Source organism: Zootoca vivipara, chromosome 4, assembly GCF_963506605.1.
Source record: "Zootoca vivipara chromosome 4, rZooViv1.1, whole genome shotgun sequence".
In the NCBI taxonomy this organism is placed as follows: Eukaryota; Metazoa; Chordata; class Lepidosauria; order Squamata; family Lacertidae; genus Zootoca; species Zootoca vivipara.
Genome location: NC_083279.1, coordinates 100,279,055 through 100,303,825, shown reverse-complemented (window position 1 = coordinate 100,303,825; position 24,771 = coordinate 100,279,055). Strand labels below are relative to the sequence as shown.

The 24,771-nt window shown below is 46.3% G+C and overlaps 1 protein-coding gene across 1 annotated transcript; it reads right to left on the bottom strand.

The window, feature by feature from the left end:
- Nucleotides 1-4,575: 4,575 nt before the first annotated feature.
- RRM1 (ribonucleotide reductase catalytic subunit M1) lies at nucleotides 4,576-23,106 on the bottom strand. The gene is made up of 19 exons (XM_035116409.2): nucleotides 22,935-23,106; nucleotides 21,095-21,183; nucleotides 20,186-20,363; nucleotides 19,708-19,808; nucleotides 18,895-18,954; nucleotides 17,760-17,799; nucleotides 16,647-16,809; nucleotides 16,020-16,161; nucleotides 15,720-15,803; nucleotides 14,545-14,706; nucleotides 13,837-13,916; nucleotides 12,973-13,174; nucleotides 11,567-11,716; nucleotides 10,904-11,125; nucleotides 9,742-9,818; nucleotides 8,229-8,364; nucleotides 7,153-7,248; nucleotides 6,014-6,202; nucleotides 4,576-5,818 (listed from the first exon to the last, which is right to left on the bottom strand). Exons 1-19 carry the CDS (start codon nucleotides 22,951-22,953, stop codon nucleotides 5,630-5,632), a joined length of 2,379 nt encoding a protein of 792 aa, XP_034972300.2. The 5' UTR covers nucleotides 22,954-23,106; the 3' UTR covers nucleotides 4,576-5,629.
- Nucleotides 23,107-24,771: the final 1,665 nt, after the last annotated feature.

The following is a 24,771-nucleotide window of genomic DNA, read 5'->3' as shown; positions in this document are numbered from 1 at the left end:
TCAATCTGTATGTGTGGATACGAGGCGGGTTTAGCAGAACTATCTAGAGCAGACATTCCACACTTGGTGACCAGGTTCTCCAAGTCTTGTCTAGATTAATGTAAAGGGGTTTTCAAGGGTGTTCATAAGGCACAGGGAACGAATGACAGAAGTCTGCAGGTTGGGTCTCTTTTAACCTCCATGGAAGAATTCTGCAACACATTCCTTTGAAGGTCCTGCCCTGGCCATCATTAGAGTCAGAGGACTGCTGGCTTTTTGCTCCAGGTTTGTGTCTGGGCAAGCAGCTTCATCTGCCTTAGCAGAGGAATGATCAGACAGTATCCTTGTCACCTGAATTGATTTTGTTGTCCCACAGAGTGGCTGGGCCAAATGAATTAGGCAAGAAGGGGTTAATACTTTTGGCTGAACCTTCCTGAAAAACTATGCCTTTGGGTTCCTAATCCTAGGCTTCTGCCAATCTGCAGCTTGGGAAAGTCAGTCTGTGCAGGCTCAGAACCACTCACTTCATTACAATGCTTAGCATGATGATGATGCTGTCCCCCACTACAGGTACTACCTACCTCTCTCCTCACACCCCACACAAGTTACCCTTCTCTGGAGCTACAGGGAACCAGGCAGAGGGCCTTCTTGGTAGTGGCACCCACCTTGTAGAATGCAGATGTCAAGGAGATAAAGAACTACACACCTTTTAGAAGACATCTGAATAGGGAAGTTTTTAATGTTTGACGTTTTACTATGCTTTTGTATGTGCTGGAAGCTGCCCAGAGCGGCTGGGGCAACCTAGTCAGATGAGTGGAGAATAATAATAATAATAATAATAATAATAATAATAATGGCAACATGGGAGCTGCTTCGTGACCAGGTGACCCACCTTAGAACAGGGACCTTTCCTTTTAAATAAGTAGCACAGGCATCAAACAGCATGGAGGGTATACAAATATTGTTATCTGCCACCCCAATCTCTGAGCAGTGAGAGTCTCCGGGGGTTCCACTTATTTACCCAGGTTTGGTTTCCTTGGAATGAAGGTCAGCGGAGACTGTGGTGTCTTTAGGATAGATGGTTTTCTTTCCCCATATCTACAACCAGAGGATAAGACTGAGAGGCTCACAGCATCAACACCCCAACAGTTCTTCGCAGCTTTGGATCCAGCACAGGGCAAGCAGGTTTCTGTGTCTCCAGCTCCCAGCCTGCTCCCAGCTCAGCTCACACTCAGCTCTCTGGCTCCTTTTCTAGGTAGCAGCTAGGTGAGGAGACTGGAAGAAAGGCCTGGAGGGCACCATTTGGCTGTAGCTCTTCCAGCTGGGCTCATTCTTTGGGGATAGTGACAAGGACAATTAAGTGACCAGCTATTGCTTTCCTTATAGGGTAATGCAAACAGCTACTCTGAATGCTTTTTTATATTAAGGTATGGGGCACTGGGGAGGAGTTTATGAAACCAAACGGGGAGTCGCTCCCCAAAATTTGGGAACCCTTCCTATATCCATTCCAGTGGGATCCAGGCCTGGTTTGGGCACCACCAGTCATCCAGTTTCTCCTTCATTTCAGTGGCTTTCGACACTGTAGCCTGAAATTCCAACTTGTCACCCCGAGTGGTTTCTGTGGCTAGGAGTCCTTATATATATATTTTTGTAATTATTTTTATTAAAGATTTTCTTGGGTTACAAAGGTAGTGCAATGTCTCATTTTTTCCCCCATGCATCATTTTTACACATCAATTTTACTTGTTGAGACATTATGAGGAAGGGGGGGAAAGAGGTGGGTGGGATGGGGAGTTGGGTGTGGTGGATTGCCGATGTTTCTGTTTTCTTGGTATGTGTAGGGGTTCGACGTCAGCGTCGTTTGTGCAGGTTCTCTGTTGTTTGTTCGTGCTTCTCTGTTGGTGAGAGAGGTCAGGATTTGTCTCAGAATGTGGTTGTTCATTTGTGGTTGGCTGTGATGATCCTTAGTTTCTTGCGTGAGTGGGGAGGGAGGATGTTTTGATCAGGTTAGCCATATTGATTTGTATGTTGACGGTAAGTTTTTGTCATTGTCCTGTTGGGTTGTATAAGTGATGAAGGGGAACCATACTGGGGTGAAGGTGTCTTCTTCTGTTTGTCCCCGTGTCAGTTTCAGCTTACTGGTTAGTTTTTCTAGCAGGGCTGTTTCCCATACAACTTGGTACCATTGGTACCCTTATGCCTGGCTTGGACTGGCTTAGCAGCCATGGTTGTTCCTGGAACAGGATAGCCTGGTCTCCATGGTCCACACCCCAATGACATCCCACTTGGACTACTGTAACCCACTTCCTGTGGGGCTGCCCTTGAAGGTCCAGAGGCTGCCAGGCTGGCAAGTGGGGCAGCCCCATGTCCCACGAGTCCTGAAAACACGGCACTGACTGCCAGTGAGCTACTGGGCCCAATTCAAGGTTAGTACTAGCATGTAAAGCCCTAAACGGCTTGGGACCCAAGGACCTAAAAGAGCACCTTCCCAATTATCAACCACCTGGCAACCTAGGATTGGCAGGTGAGTCTTGGTGGTGCCGCCACCGAGCTTGTAAGCCCTTTTTAGTTGTGCTTCCCCATTTGTGGAACGCTCTCCCTTGCGAGATGTGCCTGTCTCATAGAATCATAGAGTTGGAAGAGACCACAAGGGCCATCCAGTCCAACCCCCTGCCAAGCAGGAAACACCATCAAAGCATTCTTGACATATGTCTGTCAAGCCTCTGCTTAAAGACCTCCAAAGAAGGAGACTCCACCACACTTCTTGGCAGCAAATTCCACTGCCGAACAGCTCTTACTGTCAGGAAGTTCTTCCTAATGTTTAGGTGGAATCTTCTTTCTTGTAGTTTGAATCCATTGCTCCGTGTCCGCTTCTCTGGAGCAGCAGAAAACAACCTTTCTCCCTCCTCTATATGACATCCTTTTATATATTTGAACATGGCTATCATATCACCCCTTAACCTTCTCAATACCAGGAAAGATTCTAGAGTCAATACCAGGAAAGATTCTAGAGCAGATCATTAAGCAAACGGTCTGTGAGCACCTAGAAAGAAACGGTGTGATCACTAAAAGTCAGCATGGGTTTCTGAAAAATAAGTCATGTCAGACTAATCTGATCTCATTTTTGGACAGAATTACAAGCCTGGTAGATGAAGGGAACGCTGTGGATGTAGCCTATCTGGATTTCAGCAAGGCCTTTGACAAGGTGCCCCATGATATTCTTGTAAAGAAGCTGGTAAAATGCGGGCTAGACAATGCTACTATTCAGTGGATTTGTAACTGGCTTAGTGACCGAACCCAAAGGGTGCTCATCAATGGCTCCTCCTCATCCTCTGTAGCAGCAGAAAACAACCTTTCTCCCTCCTCCATATGACATCCTTTCATATATTTGAACATGGCTATCATATCACCCCTTGACCTTCTCTTCTCCAGGCTAAACATACCCAGCTCCCTAAGCCGTTCCTCATAAGGCATTGTTTCCAGGCCTTTGACCATTTTGGTTGCCCTCCTCTGGACACGTTCCAGCTTGTCAGTATCCTTCTTGAACTGTGGTGCCCAGAACTGGACACAGTACTCCAGGTGAGGTCTGACCAGAGCAGAATACAGTGGTACTATTACTTCCCTTGATCTAGATGCTATACTCCTATTGATGCAGCCCAGAATTGCATTGGCTTTTTTAGCTGCTGCATCACACTGTTGACTCATGTCAAGTTTGTGGTCTACCAAGACTCCTAGATCCTTTTCACATGTACTGCTCTCAATCCAGGTGTCACCCATCCTGTATTTGTGCCTTTCATTTTTTTTGCCCAAGTGTAGTACTTTACATTTCTCCTTGTTAAAATCCATCTTGTTTGCTTTGGCCCAGTTGTCTAATCTGTGAAGGTCATTTTGAAGTGTGATCCTGTCCTCTGGGGTATTAGCCACCCCTCCCAATTTGGTGTCATCTGCAAACTTGCTCAGGATGCCCTCAAGCCCATCATCCAAGTCATTGATAAAGATGTTGAATAAGACTGGGCTCAAGACAGAACCCTGTGGCACCCCACTAGTCACTACTCTCCAGGATGAAGAGGAGCCCAACATTAATAATGGAGCCCAACATTAATAATGTCTCCCAACATTATTAACTGCGACCTCTGCATTATAGGGGGTTAGACCCTACAATTCTAGGACTCTACCTTTCAGAAGGAATCTGAAAATATCCCCGTTTACCCTGGCAATTCAGAGCTGAAGGACACTGTCCTGGCAATATTTGAAACCCTGCTTTTTTGTAGAATGATCTAACTGTTTTTAGAATGCTGTTTAAAAATTATTATTGTGGATGTTTTTGCCTCAACCCCGGCTCCGTTGGGAGGAAGGATGGGATATACATTGAATAAATAATAATGCTGTTCAACTTTTCATATTCAACCAAACTCTCCCTCCCCTGCCTGCAGTGTAATCCTAACACTAGCAGTTCATTTAGGAATTTTACTCAGGAAAGTGATTTGTACCGTTGTACATAATCACTGAAAAGCATGCAAGAGCAGCTGACACAAAGATGCCAAGCCAATGACTTTGGCTATTTTGAACAAAGACATGAATTTCCAGGCTCTTTAGCCCCAAGAAATGCTGGACACCAACTTTACACCATGGCTTTTATTGATGCACTGAATTTGCTTAGAGGATTCAAGTCTACCTGCAGAGTACCCAATTCAATAAATAGTCCAGAACTAGGCCACTTAATTCCAATGGGAATGACAAAGAACTGAAGAAGAAAAGGCATGCTTTAGTTTGCGGTGTGCGTCTTTTTCTTGTCTTTATAAAAACAGCTCAGCCCAGTAAACGTCATTCTTCAGAGAAGGCAGGAGCGGCCACTGCAGCTTTGTGGCAAAGAATAACACTGCTAAACCAATCCCAGTTTTTGGGTGCTCAATCCAAGCTCCTTCCAGTGGCTTTTCCCCAGAATTCACAGCCGGTGAAGGAAAAGGGAAAACATTCCCTCTATGTAACAGTAACTCTAAGCCCATCTCCAGAAGCGGCTGGTATGGGCTGTGCCACCACATGACAAGTTGTGCGCCCTAAAGTAGCAAGTTGCAGGCCCACACAATGAGCAAAGAAGATACCCCCTTTCCCTCTCCATGCTCTGCAGCCCCCCTAACTGCACACTGCTCATCTTAAGACCAAGAGAGAGAGAGAGTGCTAGACCCCAAGGGCTGGAGAAGAGACACCACATACCCAACAGGATGTTCTCTCTGGGTAACAAGACGTGGTAGTAGAGATTTTGGCATAAGAAGCGATTATCAAAAGGAGTCCTTGTTTCCCCAAGCATAACAAGACGCGTGAACTTCTATGTGCATTTTAAAGGAGCATACTATTATTTACGTTATGGATAAGATTATGAAAGGGCACTTAAAGGTTCCTGCTACAACAGCCGTGTGTGCAGATTGCCTCTTCCGCCACTTGGATGACCCTGGCAGCTTTGCCACCTGAAAGGGAAGCAAGGACACGACTGCACCCAGCGACCCACAACTGCTTGACCCCCCTCCTGAAGCAGAACGGCAGCCTCTCTCTTCTCTCCAAAGTGAACTAGACCTAACTAACCTAGCTGGGGCTGCAGGAGGGCTGGAGCAGGAGAGGTAAGGGGGGGGTCGTCTCCACACCTGGCAGCTGCTTAAGACCCGCACATGAGACACTCATCTCTGTTCTCCAAGGAACACACCATGGCTGCTTTGTTCCTCTCTTTCTCTTTCTCCTCCTCTTCCTTGAAGCTCTTATCCTTCAACTTCTCCTTGTTCAGGGTGAACTGGATGGGGTTGGCCGCCGGCTTTGTCCTCAGGTAGTACATGCCAGTCTTCAAGCCCTGTGGGCAAGAAAGGGTGATATATATATATGAGAGGAATGAAAGCAGTTTGAGTAGGTTTCGCTCCCGACACCTCAGTAACAGAAAAGTCCGGTAGTTATCAGGGCTATATTGTTATAGCTTAAAAATATAATCCAGAAGATCAACACGAAAAACTCGTATTAGGGTGGTTCCCTCCCCCATCACTCTGCTTACCTGCTTCCACCCGTAGAAGTGCATGCTGGTCAGTTTGCCATAGTTGGGCTCCGCAATGTGGATGTTGAGAGACTGGCTCTGGTCAATGAAGGCCCCCCGGTCTGCTGCCATCTTGAGCACCGTTTTCTGGGAGACTTCCCACACCGTCTTATAGAGCTGTTTCAAGTCATCTGGAATCTCAGGGATATTCTGAAAGGCAGAAGGGCTACAGAATGACTCCCTGAGAACAGGAAGGTTGCTTTTGGCTTACACCAGGGGTGGGGGGCTGGATTTGGCAACTCCCAACTCACGTGGACAAAGTCAACCTCAAGAAAATCAAAGTCAACGCTATTAAAATCTGCTGCAAGATTCAGCAAGATTAGCAGGATTGTGCTTTCTCGCTCCCTCCAGGTCATCCAGTGCTGATTCTATCCCCAACCAAACCAGCCTCACCTATGTAAGGAAAGCCCTTCTGGATGAGGCCGGTGGTCCATTTAGTCCAGCATCCTCTTCTCACAGTAGACAACCAGATGCCCCCAAGGGAAGAAGCCATAAGCAACAGCCACTCTCCCCTCTTGGGATTCCCAGAAACTGGTATTCAGAGGTAAAGACCTCCAACAGTGGAGGGAGAACACAGCTATTGGGTCTCGCAACCAATGATACCCAGATCCTCCATGAATTTGCCTAATTCTCTTTTAAAGCCGTCCAAGTTGGGGGCCGTCACTATGTTTTGTGTGAAGTCCTTTCTCTGATCTGTCCTGAATCTTCTTAAATTCGAATTCACCGTATGGCCACGCTAGGTTCTAGCATTAGGAGAGGGAGAAAAAAACCCACGATGTCTGCTTTCTCAGCCCTGCACTGTGCAGCCTTGTTGTTGTTTAGTCGTTTAGTCGTGTCCGACTCTTCATGACCCCATGGACCAGAGCACACCAGGCACTCCTGTCTTGCACTGCCTCCCGCAGTTTGGTCAAACTCATGTTCGTAGCTTCGAGAACACTGTCCAATTTCAGTGTTCAATTAACTGTACTGTTGTTTATTCCCACTTAAATAATAGACACTAAAAGATACCAGGTACGTTTGAAGGGCATGCAGATACAGCCCCCTTGGCAAAGCAGATACAGCCCCCTTGGCAAATGGCAAAGACCCCCTGGGTGACTGACCTGGATAGAGCCATTGTAGCCAATGATCTGGTTCTTCATCTCCTCACTCCACAGGCCCCTCTCCGTCAGGTCTTTCAGTAAGTGGGGATTCACGATCTGCGAAACCAGAACACCTCAGGTCATGCTCACTTACAGAAAGCGGCCAGGATCCTGTTTGCTGCAGCAGCAGACAGCTTTGGGAAGCCCACAAGCAGGACATGAGTTGCCCCACATATGTATCTCCCGTTCCCAGGAACTGGCATTCTGAAGCTTGTGGGCTGCCTCAGATCCTGAAGGCAGGGCACAGCCATTATGACCAGTAGCCACTGATCAACTCCTGTCAATGTGTCTAATCCCCCCTTTAAGCCATCTAAGTTAGTGGCCATCACCAATTTTTGGGACAGCAAATTCTAGTTTGACTCTACGCTGCGTGAAGAAGGGTCTTCTTTTGTCTGTCCTGGATCTTCCAACATTCAGCTTCATGGGATGTTCACGAGTTTCAGTGTTATGGGAGAGGGAGAAAAACTTCTCTGTCTGCTTCCTCCATGCCAGGCATAATTTCATACACCTTTATAATGTACCCTCTTACTTGCCTTTTCTTTAAATTAAAAAAAACCCAAATGCTGCAACCTTTCCTCATAGGGGACTTGCTCTGCCCCCTTTTTAATTTTAGACTACCCTTTTTCTGAAGCTCATCAAAATCTCACATGCCAGCCCACCATCATGGCAATTCTCTTCATCATCAGAGCTAGCACCTTGAATCTTGCAACCATCTCCCCTTGAAGCACACATTGGAGCCACGAGCCACCAGAGAGCAGCTCAGTCTGCACACAACACAAAGCCACGGTTTAATGTGCAGACTTGCTTATCTCCTCCCCTGCCCCTGACTGCACCACACAGGGAAGGGAACAATCCCCAACCCTCTCCAAACCAAGAACAGCAGGGCCAAGGTTTGTTCAAAGTAAGCTGGCACTCACAAGAGGCAGGGGCTGAAGTGTATTAGAGAGGATGGCAAGGAAGACACCGGAATCTCAGGTGCAGCACCCACCTTGAGGAGCAGACCCATGTTGCTCAAGGCCACCCTTCTGCTGCCTTACCTGGAACTCTCCAGAGAGAACTCTGCGCGTGTAGATGTTGCTTGTATAGGGCTCAATGGACTCATTGTTGCCCAAGATCTGAGCTGTAGAAGCTGTCGGCATTGGCGCAAGTAGGAGGCTGTTCCGAACCCCGTACCTAAATCAGACAGAAAGCAGGGACCCGTGATTGTGGAAGAGGATAGCTATCTTCAGAGAACCAGCCTTCGGCATCAGTTAAAGAAAGCCCGGTTTTGACCAATTAAAAAATATCTTACCCAGCAGAACCATCTGCCAGGTTGGTTGCAGGTGACTGATAATACCCTAAAGTGCTTGTATTGCCCCAGCATTCAAAAGTATTTCACGGTCTGGTGTTAAACAAAACCAACTAAGTCACAGAGTAGTCCCACTGAAATTCATAGAATCATAGAGTTGGAAGAGACCACAAGGGCCATCCAGTCCAACCCCCTGCCAAGCAGGAAACACCATCAAAGCATTCTTGACATATGCCTGTCAAGCCTCTGCTTAAAGACCTCCAAAGAAGGAGACTCCACCACACTCCTTTGCAGCAAATTCCACTGCCGAACAGCTCTTACTGTCAGGAAGTTCTTCCTAATGTTGAGGTGGAATCTTCTTTCTTAAAGTTTGAATCCATTGCTCCGTGTCCGCTTCTCTGGAGCAGCAGAAAACAATCTTTCTCCCTCCTCCATATGACATCCTTTTATATATTTGAACATGGCTATCATATCACCCCTTAACCTTCTCTTCTCCAGGCTAAACATACCCAGCTCCTTAAGCCGTTCCTCATAAGGCATTGTTTCCAGGCCTTTGACCATTTTGGTTGCCCTGTTCTGGACACGTTCCAGCTTGTCAGTATCCTTCTTGAACTGTGGTGCCCAGAACTGGACACAGTACTCCAGGTGAGGTCTGACCAGAGCAGAATACAGTGGTACTATTACTTCCCTTGATCTAGATGCTATACTCCTATTGATGCAGCCCAGAATTGCATTGGCTTTTTTAGCTGCTGCATCACACTGCTGACTCATGTCAAGTTTGTGGTCTACCAAGACTCCTAGATCCTTTTCACATGTACTGCTCTCAAGCCAGGTGTCACCCATCCTGTATTTGTGCCTTTCATTTTTTTTGCCCAAGTGTAGTACTTTACATTTCTCCTTGTTAAAATTCATCTTGTTTGCTTTGGCAAATTAACTGACTTGATTCTACTGCGTCTGCTCCTGGCATGCTGAACACTGGATACCCCAAGATCAGAATACACCATTAAGCTCTCCTGTGCAAGCTGCACAGAAATGAACGAGAGCTGCATCGGGGAGAAGACTGTGCTCTTATGCAGTTTTAACATCCTTAGTTTAGAGCTACCCTGTCCCTTTGGTTGAAATTGGCCCCACCTCTTCTCAGAAGCATGGGGTCCCACCATGCATGCTTTGCTACTACTCTTCACCCATCAACCCCACCACCAGCCAGCTCTGGGTGTTGCCCAAGGCACGCTGAGCCAAAGAGATTGAGGGTTTTTACTCACTTTGCAATCTTCTCCTTCAGAGCCTTCCAATCCCAAAGGTCTGTAGGGGTGACATTCCACATGTCATACTGAAGGATCTGAAGAATGTAAGAAAAGGCACACACCATCTCATCAAACCAAACCTGCCACCTACGTGAGGGTGTTCAGCCTGCCTGCTACCACAACAAAGCCCAAAATATAGTAAAACAAAAGAGGGGGGTGAAGAGAAAAGCAGCTTCCTTCAGGTCAAGGATTGTTGCAATTTTTGGTTCATACACGATGCTTCAATTCCTTAGACACAACATGGCAAATGCCAAGCTCTCCATAAAGGCATGAGTTGATGGTTTCTCTTCATGGAAGTGGCTATTCATCCTTCAGAGGTTTCTGCCATGAATATCATCACAATGAATCTGAGACAATTATGTCTAAGAAAAAGCATCTCAGACACATTGAGGGCATGTGGCGAAAATCCACATAGCTGTGCAACTTATTAATCTCAGCTACTCATGATCATGAACCTCCACACTTCCATCTAGAGATTTGTGATGGACACTATACACTACAGCATTCTGGAGTTCCCAGGTTTTGTTAAGTGAAAAGGCAGAGGAAAAGCAGAACATTTGGAAGAATTTAAGAGCTTCAAAATATACCTAAGGATAGCAAATCCAGATGCAAGCAGACATTTCACTCAAGTGTAAAAATGCTTACAAAGAAAGAATGCTTTTGAAGAAAATGCATGCAGGGGCATCTTGTCGGAACTGAAGGCTAGGAACTTGCTTTTTTAAAAAATGAAACTGGGTATTCATGAATATCTGAACTTTGTGCCAAAAAGCTAGATTCAACAAAACCAGTTGTAGGGTGAAATAATAATAATAATAATAATAATAATAATAATAATAATAACAACAATAATAATGTATTATTTATACCCCGCCCATCTGGCCGGGTTCCCCCAGCCACTCTGGGCGGCTTCCAACAAAACAGAAATTCTAAAATACAGAAATAACTGGGGAAATTGACACTTGAATTGGTTCAGCATCTCAGTGTGGTCCAGCAGACGTTTATTGGAGTTGTGGCACTTCTTGGCATCTGTTTGAGATTCCAAAAGTTCCAATCCAACAGATTTGCCCAAAGGACCCTCAATACCATTGGTTCAAAAACCTTTCTAAACTTTGCCACTCACGCCTTTGCTGACTGGGCAGCCCTCGTAGGTTTCATACGGCCCATGTTCCTTGGCAAGCTCACAGCTGGCGTCTAGGGCACCATAGTAAATGGTCTCAAAGATCTGCTGGTTGAGCAGCTGGGCCTCTGGGCTCTCAAAAGGGTACCGCATGAGGATGAAGGCATCAGCCAGGCCCTGCACACCAATACCAATCGGACGATGGCGCTTGTTCGAGCTCTCGGCCTGCAGCACATTGTGAAGGACAAAAGGATAAAAGGGTGGGGAGACAGAAAGTTAAGAACCTGGAATGGGCAAGCTCTGGTTTCAAGGCAAATCATTCTTCCCAAACTAATGTATTGTGTACTTCCCAAAGCCCACTAGCTAATGCTTGGCTAACAAGGAATGTGCTTTAGGGAAAAAAATACATGAATACAAAATAAAAAAAATTCCTTCCAGCAGCACCTTAAAGACCAACTAAGTTTTTTATTTTGGTATGAGCTTTTGCGTGCATGCACACTTCTTCAGATACAGAAACTGCCACATCCTTAAGTTTCTCCATAGTGCCAACCACCCTTCAAAGGAAGTAGCTGAGAACTTGCTGGTTCTCTGTAGTCCCTCAACCCTGAACAACCAGCCTTACCAAGAGCACCTCTCAGTCTAGGGCTACCAACTCCTCCTTCGTACCTCTGGCACAGGGTAGTAGTTGATGTCGATTATCTTGTTCAGATTCCGGACGATGACTCCGGTGACCTCGGCCAGCTTCTTGAAGTCATAAGTGTGCTCGGGAGTGACGTACATATTCAGGGCTAAGGAAGCCAAGTTGCAAACTGCAACCTGGAATAGGCAAAGAAGGAAGCAGTGCTCAATGGCTAAAGCAGTGTATGCAGTAGAAGATGTTCCCCATTGCGGGCTCATCAACCATTTACCTAGAATGGCAGAATCTGAAGAGCCACCCGGAGGCCAAACACCTGCTTTGAGCCAGGACACCCCCTGCCTAAATGCAGAGCTCTAAATCCAGTTCTAAATGCTATGGGGAAGATCCTACAGCAGGCATCCCCAAAGTGCGGCCCTCCAGATGTTTTGGCCTACAACTCCCATGATCCCTAGCTAAGAGGACCAGTGGTCAGGGATGATGGGAATTGTAGTCCAAAACATCTGGAGGGCCGAAGTTTGGGGATGCCTGTCCTACAGGCTGCCTAGGCAGGTGTGCTATGCTGTGATGTGCTCAAATATGGTAAGGAGTGCCTATATACAAATTCAATTTTATTTCCTGTAATCAAAACCATTGCTTTCCAATTCTATTTTCAGTGATCCTGTGAGGAATAAATCCTCAAAATGCCAGAAGAGGGCAGTAACTCAACATACACAAATCCCAAGCATACACTCACAAATCCCAACATACACTCCACCTATTTCTCAAAAGCTAGACACTCCTAGTCCTTCCAGACATGCTGTCGACAACACTTATGATCCTCATTCTGTTGACACACACACACACACACACACACACACACACTCTGCCCGCACCACCAGATGGGTAGTGCCAGTCTTCCTTGCTCTACATATATCTATGCACATCATTAATTTCTGGCTGTGTTCCTTTCTCCTGGTAGTGAATTCTACATCATCATTATTATTATTTTTAAAAAATTAAATTTATATACCATTCTTCACCCAAATATCACAGCGTGGTTTACAGCATAAAAACACAAAATGCGTAACAACAACACAAGCACAGTACACACTTAAAAGGCCATAGATTGTTTAACAGCCCAAGGCCTGGCTGAAGAGGTCTGTTTTGCCTGGTGCCTGGCACCTAAAGATATCCATGGAGGGTGCCAGGTGAGCCTCCCTGCGGAGAGCAGTCCCCAAGGGGGAGCCACCAGAGAAAAGGCCTGTTCTCATTTTGCACAGGCGAGTTTCCTTAAAACAAAGCAAGAATTTCCCACTTCTCGTGGCATCTGAACATCCCTTTGCCCTTTTGATTGACAAAACATGGGAGAACAGTGGCTCTCCCAAATACATCTTGTGGGAACACCTTCCCTAAAACGGACTCCACTGAGCCGCAGTGGCACCTGGTTCCTACTCACCTCATCCTGACTGGTGTATTCCACAATTTCTGTACACAGGTTGCTGCATTTGATAGTTCCCAGATTCTGCTGGTTGCTCTTCCTGTTGCAAGAGTCCTTGTACAGCATGTAAGGAGTTCCTGTCTCCGTCTGAGACTCTATGATGGCATACCAGAGCTGCTGAGCCTTCACCACTCTGCGGACACGCCCCTGCTTCTCATAGCTGCAAAACAGAGCAAGACTCGTCATGGGGACCTGCTTGGAGTTTCTCTAAATAGGCTCACAAGCATCTTGTTTTCATTTGCAAAGCAAGGACACTGAAACCTCATGAACTCCTGGTGGAACAAGGCCCCCGAACAGGAGGTGCGCACCAGCACACCTAAACTATGAACAAGTGTAATGGTCTTGGGTTCCTCCAGGGAATCCTGGGAGCTGCAGATCTGGGCAAGTGTTTAGAACTCTGTTGCAATATTCTTAGGCTCCCCATATAAATACAGTTCCCCAAGTTCCTTGGGGAAATCATAACAGAAGCAGTTTGTGTTGTTCTTAAGAGTCTAGGTTTTTGGCCAGCTCCAGCTGATGAGCACTGTCATTTTCAGAATACAGAACCGGGGTGTGGGTGTGTGCAAAAACTGTAGTTCCATTAAGTTTTCTGAACTGTAGTTGCAGTAAGTGAGCTACAAATTCCCACTCAGAACATACAGAATGAAAAGACGTAACAAGGGCTTCGATTCCATTTCCATTTCTAAGCAGACTCAAAAGGTATTTTGTCTGGAATCCTTTGGATCCAGCTAAGGGGCAAGGCGAGGTGATGAAGGAGTTGCTGTTGACAGGCTATTCCTGGCTCAAACTTTGCCAACGGATGCACCAGCCTCTCTCTCATACCTCTCATACAGCTTCTCAAACTCCTCTCCCCAGACATCATCCAGGCCTGGGCATTCATTGGGGCACATCAAAGACCAGTCCTGAAAAAGAAAGACTGAAAGTAAGGAAGGACAAACATAAAATGTTCTCATCTTCCACACAGCAGTACACTGCAAAGACAAAATGTACATTAGTAAGCCTTCATGCCTTTAAACGCGTAAAGACTTTAGTCATCACTTTTCCCTCCTTAACAGGGAAAACATTTTTATCAATTCAGCTCATTTCTAGGGAGTGGAAAGGGTGAAGAACACAAGATTTTTTTTCTAGAAGCTCAACTGTATTTTCAATAGAATGAAATACAAAGAACCGAACACACAAAGCATTATTTCTGTGTAGTACCCTCCTGTTGGCAATTGTTTTTATATTAAAATAAAGAACATTTTAAAAAGATTGAGGACACCCTGTGCTTCACCAAATGGTCCCAGGGTGGGGGTACAAAAAAACAACACACAATTAGACTTATTTAAAACAAGACAACCATTTTCTAACTTCTTCAGTGTCTCACAACTGATCAATGATCGTTGGATAGATGTTGGGTCCAATGTCACTTTGCCTTTAGGCTTTTTAAAGCCATAGGACAGTGTTAAGGGCACTGTTGCTGGCACATGCCATTGCCCACTCTTTGCAGCCCTGCTGGCAGGGGCCTGTGCTGTGAGCCCAGCTGCCCACCTGGTTGGTCTCCACGCGCTTCATGAAGAGGTCTGGGATCCAGAGGGCGTAGAAGAGGTCGCGGGCGCGCTGCTCCTCCTTCCCAGTGTTTTTCTTCAGGTCAAGGAACTCAAAGATATCAAAATGCCATGGCTCCAGGTAGATGGCAAAGGCTCCAGGTCTCTGGCAGAGCAAATAAACAGAAGAATCAGAATGACGCCTAGAGGAAGTTGCATTTCTGTCCCTAAGCTTCTCATTCAAGTGGAGAAGAAAAATTAAGTGACTTCTGCCTGGCTGAAGCTTTCCGCAATTTCCTGGATTATAACTAAACAACGGATTAGGTTGCACTAAGGCTGCTTGCAAAATCTAACAAGCACACCCAAGTGCTTCTGCATGTTTATTACACTTTGTTCAATTTCCAAATGGAGCACCTCACGTGACACTGGAGATCTCACTAGATGATCTTCCAACCTTCAAAATGTTTTTGAAGCCTTGCACTACAAACCAGGAGGATCCAAGGACAGCCTCTTGGTGCCCAACCTGCACATCTTATATAACAGATGTAAGCAAACTGGTATCAACTGGAACGTTTTTCAAGGTCAATTTTCAAAATAGGTGATTTTTAGAGAAACTCTATCTTTCTACAGATAGAAAGAAGCTGCGGGATCAAGATACATTACGGAGCATTTTTATTCACTGAACTCCCTGCAGTCAAAAACTTTAACATGAGCCTAAGAGAGCTTGGAAAACATCCCAAATGCTGACTGTACTTCTGGGCAACCCTTCCAGTATCTCAGAAACACCAGAGGCACAAAAGCAAACTTTTACACCAGGCATAGGCAACCTTCGGCCCTCCAGATGTTTTGGATTACAATTCCCATCATCCCTGACCACTGGTCCTGTTAGCTAGGGATCATGGGAGTTGTAGGCCAAAACATCTGGAGGGCCGAAGGTTGCCTATGGCTGTTTTACACCATGGGACTACCCAGTGGCAAGCCTGAGATGCCCACATTGAAAAGGAACTAAAAACACTGCCAGGCACTCTCACAGTAGAGATGTGGCTACGGACAAGCGCTTCCCTTAAAAGGAGTTTCAGAACAAGAGCAGGGGAGAATGCTGGAAACGTATTTAAGCACTTGAACTTGCAATCCCACTCCCCCAAATGCATACATAGTCTCTGGAAGAGGCCAACACACCTTGTTCCCCCCTTGGTCCACATAGCGAGCTGTGTTGTTGTAGACCCTCAGCATTGGGACAAGTCCATTGGAGTTCCCGTTGGTCTGAAACAAAGAGAAAGCAGGTTGGCATCACTTAAGGCACAGAGCAGTTTGTTCCTCTTGCAGAGGCAGGTGCCCAACCCCACATAGGAAAGGCTGCCACTTTTATAATGCAGGACCTGATTTAAGTTACATTAAAGCCACAGCAGCCCAAAGGGTTGGAAAACAGGTGCTGGGCTGTTTGCAACACGGCCAGGCTGTTTGCAATTCAAAACTCACCCCGGCGATATAGCTGCCGGTGGCTCGAATGCAGCTCACTGCAACACCAATCCCGCCAGCAGACTTGGAAATCAGCGCACAGTGCTTAAGAGTGTCGTAGATCCCTTCAATGCTGTCATCCTTCATGCACAGCAGAAAGCAGCTGGATGGAAGGAAACAGAAGTGTTAAATGCCACAGGAGGGGACAGATAGCACTCAAGCTGACGTTTAACGTCATCATGCAGATTTTTTTTTGGGGGGGATGCAAACTGACAGCTATAATTTCACTACAACACTTAATTTCATAAGCCATAGGACATTAATTTTCTCCTGAAAGGGTTTTTCTCCTTCTTTATAGGAGAAATTTTGAATCAATACTTCCCCTACACCCCCAGCAATTAGCATCAGCAGTTAAGAGAGAAACTTGTTTGTTAGCAACAGCAAGCAAATAGACCCTTTAAGTAGGCACTGTTCTGTTTTGGAGCAAATGCACCCCTCTGAAAAAAATGCTTGCTGTAAAAACTGCAGATCAGTCTAAGCAAGAGCAAGTGACAATTGATGCCCATTTTATAGACAGTTAAAACCATTTTGCTTAAGCAACACCATCCTCAATTGCTCCCTCTTCCAGTGGCCACCTGCCTGGATTACCTGGAGAGCTGGGGGCGGTTGGTACCAGCATTGAAAAGAGTGGGTGAAGCGTGGGTGAACCACTTCTCAGAAAGGAGGTTATAGGTTTCAATTACAGCATCGATGTCGTTCTTGTGGATTCCCACCGACACCCTCATCAACATGTGCTGGGGGCGCTCAGCCACTAGACACCGGAAGAGAGGAGTCAAAAAGAAAACATGAGTGCATCACAGCCTGCGAAAGGAGCCTCGGACGCTAAGGCAGCTGGGCCCAATTCATTCTGTCAGATCAGAGAGCAATTTCCATCACACCTACTGAGCCCTGTTCTGGCATCTGTAGGATTCCAGGCACAGCAAGATGCAAGAGTAAAAGCTGATGGGGTGGGGGGTGGGGAGAGTCAGTTCTTGCCAAAGGTCTAAATTAGCCCCCTCAACCCAAACAGGATAAATAAAAACAAATTTAGAAGACTTGGTGATCACCTCATGAGTGAACTGCTGCCATGTGAGTTAAAAGAAATCCCTGTCTACTTCTTCACTGTGGCTCAGTGGTAGATTATGTACTGCATGCAAAAGGTCCCAGGTTAAATCCCCAATGGCATCTCCAGGTAGGACTAGGAGACATTCCCTGTCTGAAGCCCTGGAGAGCCTCTGCCGGTCAGTGTAGACAATAGTGAGGTAATGTGGACCAGTGGGTCTGTCTCCACATAAGGCAGCTTCACATGTCCCTATGTTAGGCAGCAGCAGCAGCAGCAGCATGTTAGGAACATTTATAACCTAATGCCCAATGAAGCTGCTACTTAGATGGTTTTGAGAACACAGGAACGTAATGGCAGTACTCTCCCCTCTTGCAGTTATCTATGGCTCTGACAAGGGGCCAGCTCTCAGTAGGAAGCCCAATACCTAGAATCACCCGGCCTACAGAAGCGCCAATCCTTCATGATTTAAGCTCCAAGGAGTATTAAAGTGCCCAAAAGCCCCCTTAAGCCATCACTTCTAGAAAGCTATGGCTTTATTTATTTAAAGCATTTATATATCACATTTTATCAATGATTTCAAGACAGTTTACAAAAAAAAATAAAGAATAAGCTCTATGCATTTGTACACAGGAATGAGACAATTTTCATACATCACTTACCTTTGGAATTGATTTTTAGCAGATACGAACGCTCAAGTGTCTTAAAGAGAGGAAAGGAAAAGGACATAGGTCAGAGCTCATTATAAAAAATAAAGGAATAGAAGATTTACTACCAAAAAATCAACTGATTTCCACCAACAACAACAACCTCTTATTGCACCTGAAAGGCTGAGGCTTCAATCAGTATTTCAGAAAACCCCAAAGTTCCTCATCAGGTCCATAATGGCAGACCAACTTCCCTGAGGGAGACCCTGCAACACACAGCTGCAAGAGGCTTCTAGGGCAAGGGTGTGGGGTGGGGGAACTCTGACCTATGGACTTAACTAAGCCCATTTTGAGTAAACCACTCCAACCTTTCTCAGGTCTAAGGTTCTTTCTCTGCAGGGAAAATTCAGGACTCTTTAAAATTTGGAGCCTTTTCCATCACCCTGCTTAACCAACACACTAAGGCCCCCAAAAGCTCTTGATTCTGGCTACAGAGGAAGACTCAGGAGTTGCCCACTGCTGGCATCATTCAGCTGGATGGCAGGATCCAATTCCCCACCCCTCTCCTAGGCTGTGTTTTCGCCTCATGTTTTCGCAGTCTTCGCCAACCTGTGCCCTCCAAATATTGTTGGGACTACAATTCCCACCGGCCTCAGCCAGCCCGGCCCTAGGATGCTGTGGACTGATGGGGACTGTAGTCCAACAGCACCGAGTGTACCACATTGGCGAAGGCTGATGGGACAGGGCAGCCCCACCATGTGCACAGTTATGCAAGCAGAGCGGGGACCCTAAAACACACCCCGGATCCTCTGCAGTTGACGGTGTTGAGGGAAGCCATGGGGGGAAGCGCATGTTCTTCTCAGCAGGTTATCAGCACTGACAGCTCCTGGTATTGGGAAGTTTGAAAACTGCTGCCTTACTTATCAAAATTCCACTGGAGGGAGATGTGTGTGGCATACTGCAAAGGAAGGCACCAAGAGAAGGCCTCTTGCCTCGACATGCCTTCCCCAAGACATTCATAAGAACAAGAAGCACTTGCCACCTGGGAGGAGGGTGCTTATTTACTGTCTGGGGCTCCTACATAGAACAGAACTTGCCATTCCAAACCTTACCATTAACTGACACCCTCAAAGAAAGAACAACTCTTTACCTTGAAGCCGAAGTAATTATAGGAGAAATCCCGATCATAAATTATAGAAGAGTTCAGTCTCTGAGAGAAGAAAAAATGAAAGTTAGATTAACACATTTAGACTATGTACACCCCAGTCTATGTAATACAGAAACCTATGTGGTGTATGATACAAAAAGTTTTTTTTAAAAAAGCCCTCTGGATGTGAATTCTTCCATTTTTCAACTATTTGATGACTCAATTTGTTTCCAAATAGGAAGCTAAGAAGCAAACAATTCTTAATTTCAAACCAGCACCACTTTTCCTTTTCTCTGAAAACCGCAGAATGTCCCCTGGCTCTGTTGATGAATATAACTGCATTTGGAATATTCTATATGTACCCAAAAGACCAACAATGCCACACTGTATGAAAAATCACTATATTTGTAAAGGGCTTATGTCAAAGGACCAGACCTGAACACGGGGCTTTGGGAAAACCTATGTTTAAAAGAGGATGGCAAGGCCACCTTCCACCAACATCCATGAGGCATTTGTGGAGCATGTTTGATAACAAAGATCTGCGCACACGAGGGCAGCCATCACGAGTGCACAGAAAATGCTGGCAAGTTAACTTTAAATCCATGCACATTCCTAGGTCTGGCAACTCATCTGCCTCTCCACAAATGCATGTGGACCATCCCATCATTCTCTGTCACAAAATATTAGTTTCCCAAACACCAAGCGGATATTCAGGTGAACACTGCTTCCTACAGCCTAGCACCAGAATAGCCATTCTGCTTTTAACTCAGACTGCTGTTAATTCTTTCCTGTTATCTCTGCCAAAGCGCTACTTACATCTTTGTTGGCCAATACGATGTCTAGAGTTTCCTTAGCAATCATTGGAGAATGTTTGCCATTGTGCGGGTTCACATAGTTGTACAGATCTTCCATCACATCTAAAAAAGGGGGATTACTGTATTTTAATAATTACAATCGTAAGGTTTGCAAGTATTATTACTTGATTTTGGAGACCGGGGGGGGGGGGGAGAACAGGCTCAGCTGAATGCCCCCAACCACTGAGCAAATCAGCTGAAGACATCAGCTCATGCTTACTCCACAATGTTTTAACTCCGCAATTCATCACAACCATTTGACTGGTGATAATTTCAATGCAATCCGATGCCTCCTGGGTACATATTATTAGTGGGATTAACAACATCAAACCTCTCCACCCAATAGTTTTGCCATTAAAATCCCTCCAACATGCCAGCTCCACGAACATTGCAGAAATGGTTTTCCTGCGCTGTGGCCAGCATCCCCCCCCCACACTCACCGCTGAATACTTTCTTGGTTTCCTTGTGCAGGTTGGAGACAGCAATTCTTGCTGCGAGGATAGCATAGTCAGGGTGCTTGGTTGTCAAGGTTGCTGCTGTTTCAGCGGCCAGAGTATCCAGTTCTACAGTAGTGACTCCACTGTAAAGGCCCTGAATCACTTTCATGGTGATCTGAGCCTGGCAAAAAGAAGAGAGCAAATACCCACAAAGTTAGTTTTCTGTAACAGAAAAGGGGGGAAGCAGTCAGTTTTCAATGACTTTGTTTGCTAGAGAACTATATGAATTTTGTTGCAAAGCTGTCCACTTGGTTCCTTTCACTCTCAATATGGTTAAAGTAATATGGAGATTGGGATGCCTAAACAAGAGTAAATATATGAATCTTAAAACAACAGGTGGGGCAAGGGGAGGGATGAGAGGGGGAGAGAAGGCTGGGAAGCTGAGTAACAGCAATTGCTCAGTGATCGCTTAGTGAGGCACAAGGCTTAAAACTTGCAAGGTACAACCTGTAAATATAACCATGCTGAACGTAATACTTCGGAGGTACTCCAGATTGCTCAGAATTTTACATAAAAACTTGTCACCTTCAGTGGCCATTTTCCCTGGAAGGCAGTTTACAAATTTATTTAAAAAAATAAATGGCATACACCCAAAAAGCAGACTGGTTTCCAAATCAGACCGAGGCAACTGTGCACAGACTGGAACTTCAAATGTGTATTGTGTGAACCACAACAGCAAAGACTGCTTTGTCACTATCATGAACAGAACTTTCCTCAGCATACAAGGAGCTTCATTCATTTATTCATGAGAATTTACGTTCCACCACTGCACTACAATGTGCTCAAGACGTTTTACCATTCTTGTTTTATCTTAGACCACAGTAGACTCATGATAGCACCGAAGACACTCACAGGGTCGACGAAGTCCAAGTTGAGACCGTAACACAGTTTCTGGATCCGGGACGTGATCTTGTCAAACATGACACGCTCATGGCGCCCATCTGCCAAAAAGAGATGGGAACACTTAGTGCTGAGCAAACGCTGTACTGGGTGAGGGTCCAGTCAAGGGTTTGGCCTCACAGCCTCTACCACTGCTGCCATACCCCCCCCCCCGAAAAACTAGCTAGCTCCTCCACCAAGTAAAAAAGATGCAAATGCAATAAATGGGGACATCCAAACACATTGAATCAGACACTTCACCAGCTCAGTGACCCAAGGGAGATCAAAGTGAGCCTGTCACCACAAGGGCCCTTGCATCCCATACAGCAATTTGGTGAGTGGTGATAATGTGAGGGACGGCAAGGGGAGATGTAGCTGCAGGGTGCCTCTGGTGATGCTCCTCTCCAAACCCTGCAGGGTGGCACCTCGGGGTGCCCTGGGCTGACCCTGGAGGAGGTGGGGGGAGGGGCGCAGTCTGGCAGGAACCGGGTGCTGCCTCACTCCTGGCACCAGCAACTCCCCCCCTCCCCCGGTGTCTCTGGTGTGGTGCAGCGGACAAGGGACTGGGAGAGACCGGGCTTTGAATCCCTCCTCAGCCACTGCCTCTCCGCCTAGCCTACCTCGCAGGGTTGGTGTGGGGATTAAAGGGGTGGGTGGGAGAAGCGCCTTGCACACTGCCTTAAGTACCATGGGAGGAGGGAAAGGCAAGCTGGAGTTTTATTTATTATTATTACTACTACTACTACTACTACTACTACTACCAATTCATTTACACCTGCCTTTTCCCCTGACAGGGACCCAAGGTGGATGCAGCAAGGGAGTGGACCATGCAGCCTCCACGACATCCCCAGACCCGCTTGCTGTTACTATTAGTTGTTGTTGTAGCTGTTGTTGTTGTTGTTAAACTGACAATCCCGGCCTTCTCCCACACTACACATAAGGCGGCCAAAGAGGAGGAGCAGCAACAGTGGCAAATGGTAATAATAATGTTATACCCCACCCTTTACTTACTTTTTTATTAGCTTTATTGCATTTTTAAAAATCACAGAGAAAGCATGAATTAAACATTACATCCTCATAAGAAAAATACAGAAAAAGAAAAAATATAAAAAGAAAAGAAAAAGAAAAAGGGGGGAGAATTAGTCAAGTACTGTATACAAAATTGTTCAAAGGATACAAGCAGTAATTTGAATATTCTATACGCCAGGCTCTCAGAAAGAAATTACACTTGTACTCCTTCTTTTCTTTCTTTCTTTACAGTCTCTTTCTGTTCTGAAAAACCGGTTTGAATCCCTACTCTGCTAGTTGACTTCCCTCTATCTCTTTGCGGCTTTGACACTTCTCTTAAGCGACAAATATTCTGTATTCATTGATTGAAATCAGTTCCCCCCCCCCCCCCTTGTATCTGTGAGATTAATCTAAGCACAGCCACGTTTTTGGAACCCTATTATGTCATGGAATTTCTTAAAGCGATTTTTTTTACCTTGTAGTCTGAGGGATCTCTTATTACCAATGGCAAACTTAATTGGCCTCTAAGGTGCTACGGGAAGGGATTTTTTAAAATTTTGTTTCGACTACGGCAGACCAACACGGCTGTAACTGATCTCTTATCAGTTCTGTCATTTCGCCATGCCCTTTAGGCGGAGACCCCAGAGAAAGAGAGATGAACCCCACCCCACCCCCCCAGCTCCATCTCTTTCTCTCTTTTTATGGCGGGAATATTGGCCTTGGCTCGGGCGAGCGGGGGGCTCACCGTTCCCGGCTCTTCCGTCCCCCCACTTCTCCCCTCACACACCCCCTCGCTCCTCCTCACCTCTCTTGACCACGTGCATGGCGGCGGCGGCCTCCTTCTCCTTCTTCCCCTTCTCCTTCTTTCTTTCTCCTCAGGCGACCGCCCGTCCTCTGGAACCGCGCGCGGGATTTGGGGGGGGGGGGGAGAGTAGCAGCGTCGGCGTCGGCTGCGAAACGGCTCCTTCCCGCCAAGCGACGCTGGCCCCGCTGCGCCGCCGTAGCCACGCCCACGCGAGGACGCCGACGGAGCCATCTTGGGGGCTGGCAAATGTGTGTTTCCCGCTCCACCCCCTTGTTGGAAGCGCTTCGCAGCGGGGCAGGGGCAGGCCGGGGGAAGCGGAGGCGGTGGGAGAAAAAGTGCCCGGGACAAAGATGGCTGCGGCGGCGGCCCTTTCCCGCCTCTCGCTCTGAGGGGAGCCTAAGAGCGCGGAGAAACCTCACGGGAAAAGCGCCCTCCTTTTACTTCTCCGTAGGAATTATTCTACACAACTTCATTGTAAATACATACATAAATTTTAAAAAATCTCAAAGTCGTTTACCAATTTTTTAAAAAATAAAATAAAATAAATGTATTTCATTTCACGAATTTTTAAGTTATATGAAGTGGGGCTGTGGTTCTTGAAGTGGGATGCTTTTAAAAAAATGTAGAACGGTATAAAAGTGGAATATTATTAGCACAGTTCTCCACGCACACCAGCACCCACCCAGTTGTGCACGAAGCCCTCTCCACCATGAGGACTGGCACCTTGAGATTCACTCCCGGGGGAGAAGCGCCTGCTTGGCATCCCCAGGGTTTGGCATCTCCTGGAAGGACTGGGAAGCTCCCCGGCTTGTTTTTCCCACTTCTTCCATAAAACATAATCCATTTATATATTGTAAAAAGGGGAAATAATTTTTTTCTTATTAAAAAAAAACCCAGCCCTCTAAACATCTGAAGAAGTGTGCATGCACACAAAAGCTCATACCAATGACAAACTTAGTTGGTCTCTAAAGTGCTACTGGAAGGAATTTTTTTTATTTTGTTTCAACCCTCAAAACAGTTTAAGAAATGAAAAACCAATGAAATCAGCCGAGGGGGAAATTTTCGGCAATAGCACGACACATGCAAAACACTACAATGCTAAAATGGGTTTTAAAAAGTCACAACCGTGTTTGGGTCTCTAAGCCAGAATGTTTTCAGCGGGTGCCGAAAAGGGGCCTGTTCGAGATCAGGGGTGCCAACTTGGCCCTTCCAGTAGCACCTTAAAGACCAACTAAGTTTGTCATTGGTATGAGCTTTTGTGTGGCATACACACTTCTTCAGATCGAGAGATGGAGTTGCTCCCTGGGACTTTTTCGTTTATAGAAAAAGCAAGTAAGAAGCGGCATGGCAGAAGTTAAATGAAAGGATGGATGGCTTTGATGAAGCGGGCAGAGGAAATTTTGTCTCTCCTAACACTAAAACTTGTGGCCCTCCCATTAAGTTGAATGTTGGAAAATTCAGGACAGAGAAAAGAAAGGAATGATTAATGCATCGCAGAGTTAAACTACGGAACTCCCTGCTACAGGAGGCAGAGATGGCCACCAACCAGGATAGCTTGAAAAGAGGATAGGACAAATTCACAGAGGAGGAGAGGGCTATTGATTGCTCTTGGCCACAATGGCTCAGCTGACTCTGCTTCTGAACACCAGTTGCCGGAAACCACAGGAGGGAAGAGTTCCTGCTTGTGGGTCCCCCCCCCCCCAAAGGCACCTGCTTGGCCCCTGTGAGAGCAGGAGATTGGACCCCATAGGCCCCCTTGGGCCTGATCCAGCAAGCTCTTCTTCCTCAAGCCATGACTGCTAAAAAGTGGTGCAGCGTCAGTGCACTTTGGGGTGTG

Excerpts from the sequence above, each read along its gene's own strand:
- RRM1 (XM_035116409.2), bottom strand. Across the intron at positions 20,364-21,094 it reads ACTTGGACTTCGTCGACCCT|GCTCAGATCACCATGAAAGT; the intron begins GTGAGTGTCTTC and ends TCTTTTTGCCAG. Across the intron at positions 16,162-16,646 it reads AACCGCCCCCAGCTCTCCAG|CTGCTTTCTGCTGTGCATGA; the intron begins GTAATCCAGGCA and ends CCTTCCATCCAG.